General features: G+C 47.9%; 1 protein-coding gene across 1 annotated transcript in view; it reads left to right on the top strand.

Annotated features, from left to right (window-relative positions):
• TRUB2 (TruB pseudouridine synthase family member 2) overlaps window positions 1–8697 on the top strand; it is a 39013-nt gene extending 30316 nt beyond the window's left edge. Inside the window, exon 7 of the mRNA XM_012802341.2 lies at window positions 8663–8697. Within this exon, the coding sequence (XP_012657795.1) occupies window positions 8663–8697 (35 nt within the window). The remainder of the gene's footprint in view (window positions 1–8662) is intronic.
• Window positions 8698–10089: the final 1392 nt, after the last annotated feature.

Genomic DNA, 10089 nt, shown 5'->3' with positions numbered 1-10089 from the left:
GCCCTACTGGCTGAGCTATGGGCACCAAGCCATATTTTACTATCTTAACTCTTGAGGTGATGGTACTGGGAGATGGGGCCTTCAGGAAGTGATTAAGTCATGAGGGTGGAACCCTTATAAATGGGATCAGTGCCCTTATTAACCAGACCCAAGAGACCTCATTGGCCCTTCCATCCAGTGAGGACATGTGAAAAGGCATCCTCTGTGAACCAGGAAGTAGCCTTACCAGTCACCAGATCTGCCAGCACCTTGCTAGGACCTGCAGGCTGTTTGTAGTGGTTGTTGCTAATTTTAATACTGGAAATACAATCATGCTTTCTACAGAAATATCCATCTTCTGTTAATGTGTGTGTAACCTAGGAATTTCTTTATGTTAATATGTTTGTAGATTTTTTTTTTTGAGACAGGGTTTCACTTTGTCACCCTTGGTAGAGTGCCTTGGCATCATAACTCACTGAAACCTCAAACTTAAGTGATTCTCTTACCTCAGTCTCCCAAGTAGCTGGGACTACAGGTGCCTGCTACAATGCCTGGCTAGTTTTTCTATTTGTAGAGACCAGGTCTCCTTTGCTTAGGCTGGTCTCCAACTCCTGACCTCAAGCAATCCACCTGCCTCCAGCTCCCAGCGTGCTAGGATTACAGGGAAGAGTCACAGCGTCCAGTCCCAAATGATGACTTTTTTAGCAAATCGGAATCAAAACACACAATTTGTTGCAACTTACTTCTTTCAGTTAACAAGGCCATTTCTCCATGTCTGTCTGCCAGCCATGGATGTTCTTTCCTCCACTGTGCAGAGGAGGCTGGAAAGACTGGCTCTGTCTGAACAAGGGCTCTGCTTAGGCCCTGAGCCCTTTCCTCCCTGGGCTTTTCCTTCCCATTGAGGAAATCAGTGCTGTGTGGGTAAGGTGGCTTTCCCAAGCTTAGGAATTTGAGACCCAAAGGTTTTGGTTCTATTCAGCATATTCAACATTGGCTCAACAAATAATTCGTTTTAGCAACTACTATTTGTTGTTGTAGGAACTAGAAATACATCAGTGATCAAGACAGCAGGAAAAGGAGAGTGGCAATGTTAAATAGGGTTGAGAAGGTTGGGCACAGTGGCTCACACCTGTAATCCTAGTACTCGGGGCTGAGGTGGGTAGGTGGTTTGCCTGAGCTCTGAAATTCAAGACCAGCCTGAGCCAGAGTGAGACCTCATCTCTAAAAATAAAAATGACTGGGCATTATGCCAGAAACCTATAGTCCCAACTACTGGGGAGGATGAGGCAAGAGAATTGTTTAAGCACAAGAGTTTAAGGTTGCTGTGAGCTGCGATGCCACAACGTTCTACCCAGGGCGACTGAGACTCTGTCTCAAAAAAGAAAAGATTAGGGCTGACAGAGATCATTAGAATAAACATCTGAAGGAGGTGAGAGATCAACCTGCTTAGGAAATTATCTGGAAGAAGATGTGTTCAGGGGTGGCGCCTGTGGCTCAAAAGGGTAGGGCGCTGGCCCCATATGCCGGAGGTGGAGGGTTCAAACCCAGCCCTGGCCAAAAAAAAAAAGATGTGTTCAAGTGCAATAGCATAGCCCGGTGCACTTCAGAGGGCATCTGATTTACCAGGGGAAAGTGATATCCCAGATAGAGCTGCATTGCCCACTGATTGATGTGAGTACATGTGAATGAGAATTCCTTTGGAACAGGCAGTGTCCTGTATTCTCAGAATGTGGGATCCCTTGCATTAGGCCTGGGAGCCTACTTAAAAATTACCCATCTTCGGCTCGGCGCCTGTGGCTCAAGTGGCTAAGGCGCCAGCCACATATACCTAAGGTGGCGGGTTCCAATCCAGCCCTGGCCCACCAAACAACAATGATGGCTGCAACCAAAAAATGGCCAGGCGTTGTGGCGGGCGCCTGTGGTCCCAGCTGCTTGGGAGGCAGAGGCAGGAGACTCGCTTAAGCCCAGGAGCTGGAGGTTGCTGTGAGCTGTGATGCTACAGCACTCTACCCAGGGGGATAGCTTGAGGCTTTGTCTCAAAAAAAAAAAAAATTACCCATCTTTGGTGGTTCATGCCTATAATCCTTGCACTCTGGAAGGCTGAGACAGGTGGATCCCTTGAGCTTAGGAATTTGAGACCAGCCTTTGCAAAAGCAAAACCCAACACTACTAAAAATAGAAAAATTGGTTTGGCCAGGCATAGTGGCTCACCCCTACAATCCTAGCACTCTGAGCAGCTGAGGCAGGTGAATTGCTCGAGCTCAGGAGTTGAAGACCAGCATGAGCAAGAGTGAAACCCTATCTCACTAAAAATAGAAAAAATGGCTGGGCAAAGTGGTGGGTGACTGTAGTCCCAGCTACTAGGGAAGCTAAGGCAAGAGAATTGTTCAAGCCCAAGAGTTTGAGTTTGTTATGAGGTCTAATGGCCCTCTACCCAAGACAGCCAAGTGAGACTCTGTCTGAAAAAGAAAAAAAAAGAAGGCTAGGCACAGTGGCTTATGCCTATAATCCTAGCACTTTGGGAGGCCAAGGTGGGTAGATAGCTTGAGCTCACAAGTTGGAGGCCAGCCTGAGCAAAAGCAAGACTCTGTCTCTACTAAAAAAATAGAAAAACTGAGGCAAGAGGATCGCTTGAGCTCAAGAGTTTGAGGTTGCTGTGAACTATGATGATGCCATGGTACTCTACCCAGGGAGGCAGAATGAGACCTGTCTGAAAAACAGGTGGCACCTGCAGCTCATTGAGTAAGGCGCCGGCCCCATATACTGAGGGTGGTGGGTTCGAACCTGGCCCTGGCCAAACTGCAACAAAACAAATAGCCAGGCATTATGGTGGGTGCCTATAGTCCCAGCTACTTGGGAGGCTGAGGCAAGACAATTGTCTAAGCCCAAGAGCTGGGGCTGTGAGCTGTGACCACACAGCACTCTACCAAGGGTGACAAAGTGAGACTCTGTCTCTAAAAACAAACAAACAGGGGTGGTGGTTGTGGCTCAAAGGAGTAGGGCTCCAGCCCCATATACCAGAGGTGGTGGGTTCAAACCCAGCCCTGGCCAAAAAGTGCAAAAAATAAATAAATAAATAAAACAAAAATGTATCCTGGGCCCCCCACTCAGCCCTAAGACTCTGAACCCACTCACCTCACCGACCTGTTTTCTTATCTGTGCATTTGATTTAATGTCCCAGGGTTAAGGACCAGTATGACCAGTGTTGATTTCTCCTGAGGGCCCATCCCTTTGGCCTCTTTCCCAGCACCTATACCAGTGACTTCACTGGAGGTTAGAAGTTGGGTGACAGCTTTCCTGGAAACCTGGGCTGATGCTCTTTGTCACTTGTATGCCAGGGAAGGTTTGGCAGTAAGCAGACCAGGTGACCCAAGAGATGATGACAGTGATATTGACGAGAACTGCCCTGTTCCAAGGGCTTCCTGGGCTATGCAGTTCTGTGCTGAGAGTTTTATATTCACCGGCTCAGTTACTCCCACTGTCACCTGGGTTGGAAGATATCACTGTCACCACCTGCATGCCTCCTGCACCTGTGCCCAGAGGTGAGTACAGACAGTCTTCAGAGTCCCCAAGACCCAGGGCGAGGCTGAACAATGACAACAACCTTCTCTACCTGTGTTTATTTAAGCCACATCTCTTCTCCAACTCGGTCACCCCTCTTCCTGTTTAGCAGATCCAGGCTTCCACCTACCACCCTGTTTTCCAGCATCCTTCCCCACACTGAAATTCCCAGGGAATTTAATCCCTAGTTTACAGGTTGGGAAACTGAGGCACCAAGAAGGTAAGACTAGCCTGATCTCAGCCTGTCAACGGAAGGCCCAAGATTTGAATTGAGGGCTGAGCACAGTAGTTCATACCTATAACTCTGGCACTCTGGGAGGCCGAGGTGGGTGGATTGCTTGAGCTCAGGAGTTCAAGACCAACTTGAGCAAGAGTCAGACTTGTCTTTACTAAAAATAGAAAAACTGAGGCAGGAGGATCACTTGAGCCCAGGAGTTTGAGGGTGTTGATCCATGATGCCACAACACTCTACAGAGGGCAACAAAGTGAGACTCTGTCTCAAAAAAAAAAGTAAAAAAGGCGGTGCCTGTGGCTCAGTGAGTAGGGCACCGGCCCCATATACCAAGGGTGGCAGGTTTAAACCTGGCCCTGGCCAAACTGCAACAACAACAAAAAATAGCCAGGCATTGTGGCGGGCACCTGTAGTCACAGCTACTCGGGAGGCTGAGGCAAGAGAATCACCTAAGCCCAGGAGTTGGAGGTTGCTGTGAGCTGTGATGCCACAGCACTCTACCAAGGGTGATAAAGTGAGACTCTGTCTCAAAAAAAAAAAAAAAAGGAATTGAATGAAGTAGTCCAGAGTCCACGTGCTAATATCTCTTTAACCCTGGCTTTCCTATCTTGATCCTGGCCCAACCCTGGCCCAACCTAGCTCTGCCCTAGGTGTGTTCTCAGTGAGATTTCACTATAGAGACCCTGGAGCCAGAAGATCTGTGTAATAATGCAATCCCAGCTAGTCTAGCCCTGCTGGATAAGAAACATATGGAACTATGTTCCTGAATACAGAAAATTCAGAATAAAATCAAGCAGTACTTAGATAAACAGAATCCAACCCAGTGGTAAGGGAAACTGGGGAGGGGGGAGGGTGTGCCTGCAAATCTCAGTTAGTTGGAAACATTAGGTAACTCAAACCCAGAGTACATGGGCTGTCACATCACTCACATCACAGAGAGTAGCAAAAAGGATTCAATGTAGTTTATCATGATCTTGGGATGGGGGAAGTCTGAGTCATGGGCAAAATATTTGGTTGATGGTCAGCCTCAGTCTGCTGGGAAAACCTCCCCAAATCACTTGGATGACAAAATGTTTTCCTTAGCCAATATCTTTAATACTGAGAAAGCTAGAATTGAATAATGATTGTTAATGTGTACCAAATGTGTAAACAACATGAGATTTGTAAATTGACCTTTAAAATTTAAGTTACGCTTTTGAATTTACTTTAAAATACAGACTGTTTCTAAAGCCAAAGAAACTACCAACAGTCTCTTCTGTGCACCATACCCACTCTTAAGAACACCAGCAACCTCTTGGACAAACCTGGAGATCAACCTCTTTTGCCAGACACGGTGACCTGGGCACCTGGGGGAGGGCTCCGCCCCCGGGGCTACTCTTCTGGGCTTTGGCAGCAGAAAAATATGGGCGTAAACTCAAATTGTCCTGTTCACTGACTGGGTGACTTGACCTCTTTGAAGCTGGTCACCTGTCTATAAAGTGGAGATTAAAACAATACTCACTTGACGATTCCCTCCTGGGTCCCTCCCACATGTGTTAATCAAGTATTCCTGTAAGCTGGTCCCTGCTCTGGGTGCTGGGGAGTTGGCGCCCAAGGACAAAGGCGGCTGTAGGTCTCAAGGAGCTTATGCTGTGTAGGAGAGGCAAGAAAATAACGGAGAGATGAGTGACAGAAGGAATTCAGGTGGGTCAGTTGAGCAGGGAGTGGGGAGCTGCTTTAGGTAGTAACATATGGGCTTGAGGTAGTAACATATGAGCTGAGGCCTAGATGCTAGAAGCAGCAGCCCACACAGACATCTGGAAGCAGAGCTTTCTAGACAGGAACAGAGATCAAGCCCTGCGGCCACATGGCCAGGCCAGAATGGCCAAAGTGGTGAGGCGGGGGATGGAGACAAGTAGGACTCCCGGGAAGCCATGAGGGCCCAAGAGGAGAGGTGTCCGGCCTAGCCCTGGGGTGGACCCAGGCTCTCAGAGCCTGCCACTTAACAATTTGGGGGCCCTTAAGAAAAAGAAGGAAGCTTAAACATCGTTTGCCTCTGCCTTGTGTATGGTAGCAGGTGTTATACAGATAGAAGCAGATAATGCTTTTATTTATTTTTTTTTTCAGGCATCAATCTCTAGTCTTTTACAAATTTTACACTAGGCCAGGCATGGTGGCTCACACCTATAATTCTATCATTCTGGGAAGCCTAGGTGGGTGGATTTCCTGAGCTGAGGAGTTTGAGATCAGCCTGAGCAAGAGGGAGATTCCATCTCTACTAAAAATAGAAAAATTAGCCAGGCTTGGTGCCCATAGCACAGTGGTTACAGCCCCAGCCACATAAAATGAAGGTGGTGGGTTTGAACCCAGTCCAGACCACCTAAACAACAGCTAAACAACTCCAACAACAAAAAAACAGCCAGAGCTCAGCGCCTGTGGCTCAAGTGGCTAAGGCACCAGCCATATACACCTAAGGTGGTCGGTTTGAATCCAGCCCAGGCCCGCCAAATAACAATGACAGCTGCAACCAAAAAAAAATAGCCAGGCATTGTGGCAGGCGCCTATGGTCCCAGCTACTCAGGAGGCAGAGGCAGGAGACGCGCTTGAGCCCAAGATTTTCAGGTTGCTGTAAGCTGTGATGCCATAGCACTCTACTGAGGGCAACATAGTGAGATTCTGTCTTGAACAAAAAAAAAAAAGAAAAGAAAAAGAAAGAAAGAAAAATTAGCCAAGGCAGGCTCAGTGCCTGTGGCTCAAGCGGCTAAGGCGCCAGCCACATACACCTGAGCTGGTGAGTTCGAATCCAGCCCTGGCCTGCCAAACAACAATGATGGCTACAACCAAAAAATAGCTGGGCGTTGGGGAGGGCGCCTGTGGTCCCAGCTTCTTGGGAGGCGGAGGCAGGAGAATCACTAGACCCTAGGAGTTGGAGGTTGCTGTGAGCTGTGATGCCAGAGCACTCTCCCCAGGGTGACAGCTTAAGGCTCTGTCCCCCCCCTCCAAAAAAAGCAGTATTATTCACAGTTTACTCTGGTAAACCAAGGGTAGAATGTTCATGCAGTGGAATATGATTCAGCCTTCTTTTTTTTTCTTGTTCTTTGAGGCAGAGTCTCACTTGGTCTCCCTCCGTAGGGTGCCATGGCCTCATAGCTCACAACAACCTCAAACTCTTGTACTCAAGTGATTCTCTTGCCTCAGCCCCTCAAGTAGCTGGGACTATAGGCGCCTGCCACAATGCCCAGTTGATTTTAGAGATGAGGTCTTGCTCTTGCTCAGGCTGGTCTAGAACCTGTGAGCTCTGGCAGTCCACCCACCTCAGCCTCCCAGAATGCTAGGATTACAGGCGGTGTGAGCCACTGCTCCTGTCCCTATGATTCAGCCTTGCAAGGAAAATGCTGGCACACGCTACAACGTGAATGGACCTGAGGACATTACGTTGAGTGAAATAAGCCAGTCACAAAAGAGCAAATACTGGACAAGTCCACTCACTTGAGGTCCCTGGTGTACTCAAATTCATAGCCACAGAGTAGAACGAGGTTTGTTGAGGGTGGGAAGGGGGGTATTAGTTTTTATTGGGGAAAGAGTTTCAGCTGGGAAAGATGAAACAGCTCTGGGGATGGATGGACATGATGGATGGATGTGAAGGTTGCACATCACTGTACTTGTACTTAATGCCACTGAACTGTACTTGTAAAAATGGCTAAAATATGTATTTAGGGAAGGTAAGAAGGCCTGTTCTTTCTGGATTTGTTTCTAACACTTATCACTATCTGAACAAAGATTTAATTTTCTTTCTTTCTTTTTTTTTTTTTTTTTGAGACAGAGTCTTACTTTGTTGCCCTTGGTAGAGTGATATGGCCTCACAGATCACACCAAACTCCAACTGTTGGGCTCAAGTGATCCTCTTGCCTCAGTTTTTCATCTTTAGTAGAGACGTGGTCTCACTCTTGCTCAGGCAATCCACCTACCTCAGCCTCCTAGAGTGCTAGGAAGTGTGAGCCACCATGCTTGGCCAAAGATTTAAATTTTTTTATTTTTTAAATTTTTTTGAGACAGAGCCTCAAGCTGTCACCCTGGGTAGAGTACTGTGGCATCACAGCTCACAGCAACCTCCAACTCCTGGGCTCAAGCGATTCTCCTGCCTCTGTCTCCCAAGTAGCTGGGACTACAGGTGCCCGCCACAACGCCTGGCTACTTTTTGGTTGCAGCCGTCATTGTTTGTTTGGCAGGCCCGGGCTGGATTTGAACCTGCCACCTCAGGTGTATGTGGCTGGCACCTTAGCCACTTGAGCTATAGGTGCCAAGCCAAAAGATTTAAATTTTTATTTGCTTTATTATCCATCTCTTTCCCCTTTAGCATGCAAGCTCCATGAGCACAGGGATGGTTGTCTGCTCACTATTGCACCCCTGGAGTTTAGAGCAGTGTCTAGAAAACACCTGTGGAATGAATGTGACTGTCCCAGTAGCAGCAGCTGTCAAGGCAAGTTTTCCCTTCATCCTGCCTCCAGCCCTGCCCCTCCGCCACTCTTTTAAGCCCTCCTCCTTTCCAGCCCTCCTCAGACCCCAATGCTGCAGTGGTCCCAGCTCCCTGGAGTAGTGGCTCCTTAATGTCCCACTGTAAGAACCTTGCTCAGTACAGTGTCATTACCATTATAAGGAGCTGGCATTTACTGACATTTTTCTGATCTCTAAGTCAGCCTTCACAGAGATGATCCCTCCTTCAGAGGGCACAGCAGGCATTGTTCTACCCATTTATAGTTGAAGAAACTGAGACCTGTTGAGATGAAGCCACCAGCCCAGCCTCCTGTGCACGGCATAGCTTGTTGAGCTCTCTCTGTTTGGCCATAGATTAAAAAATAAACAAAAAACATACCCACTACCCTATCATCAGTGTCTCCATTCCCTTCACAGTCTCCTGTCAGCCCCTGACTAACTCCATCATTTAAGCACTTTATCAAGAGACTCAAGCCTTATCCCAGAGATGTGCTAGATACCAGGGGGCAGGGGGTAATATTAGTCACACCGAAAGAATCCCTAGGTGACTCTAGATGAGAAAGGTCCCAGGGGTGTGGAGGTTGACTAAGAGAGACAAGTATTGCAGGTGGGCGGCCAGGGTATAATTGGTGGAGGTGCTGTCCTGTGGTATCCCAGCCCCCCGAAGGTCTGCAAAGTGGGCTGAAGTCAGAGTGACCTCCTGCCCAGCACTTTTCATGTGGTCCCCACCTCCAACCCCTACATGTACTTCCTGAGCTCCTAATAAATCAGAATCAAGAAGGGCCTTAAGTTAGCAAAACAGGCCCAGCTCCTCCCTGGAAAACCAGCCGGGCAGGTTTGCTGGTGCCAGGGTGGAGGGTGGGGGAGCAAGTCAACTCCAGGGAACAAATGGAGCTGACAAGTGCCAGGACCTATGAGATGGCTCTGGGGAGAAGCCAGATAAGATCACAGCTGGTTTGATCTAGTGCTGACCAAGGCTGGCTCTTAGGGTCAGGTGGCTTGTAAATGTGTTTGAAGATGGGCTGGTTTTGAGGCAGGATTGGAGAGGATGGTATTACTAGTGGTTAGAAGCAATTTCATTAGTCATCAAGGAACAGGCACCAGAGATGTATGATATCAAGAAAACCTGGGAAGCTTAGGTAAAAAGGAGACAATTTGAACCTGTAAAATCAGGATTTCTAGAGATCAGGGACCCAGATCTTTATTTTTTAAAGCTCTCTCAGATAATTGTAATACTCAGAGGTTTGGAAATTATGATCTGGTCTTTAAAGATATTTCTGGAATCCCTTCAATTTCAGAGTTTGCTACTTAGCTGTGTTTCTGTGGGAAAGTAACTTAATCTCTCTGAACTTCATTTGCTCCATTTGGAAGATGAGGATAACTTTACTTATCTCTTAGGGCTGCCATTAAGGATACATGTGATAGGCAGGCCAGGTGTTAGATTCTGCACCTGGCACAGAGAATGTCATTCAAGTGTTAGGTGCTACAATTATCATTCCAGCTGAGTGGAACCTTTGGGGAAGCTGAGAGAGTTAAAGCTCAGGAGCTTTGCTTCTGTTCAGAGTCTCTGATGTTGGGAACGTGTGTCCCATGCAGTGCAGTGTGCTGAGAGGAATCAAGATTGGGGGGCACAGGCTGAGCCCAGGGCAGGGACTGTTCATTTTGACCACTGACCTGGTCACTAGGTCAGGGCCTTGGGCAGACACAAATTATAAGAAGCACAGCAGAGATTTGTGGTTAAGACCTTGGGCTTGGCTCGGCGCCTATAGCTCAACCGGCTAAGGCGCCAGCCACGTACACCTAAGGTGGCGGGTTCGAATCCCCAGCCCGGACCCGCCAAACAA

This window comes from Otolemur garnettii, unplaced genomic scaffold, assembly GCF_000181295.1.
Source record: "Otolemur garnettii isolate 467f Iridium unplaced genomic scaffold, OtoGar3 scaffold00014, whole genome shotgun sequence".
NCBI lineage: Eukaryota > Metazoa > Chordata > Mammalia > Primates > Galagidae > Otolemur > Otolemur garnettii.
This window is presented reverse-complemented; position numbering and strand designations above follow the sequence as displayed.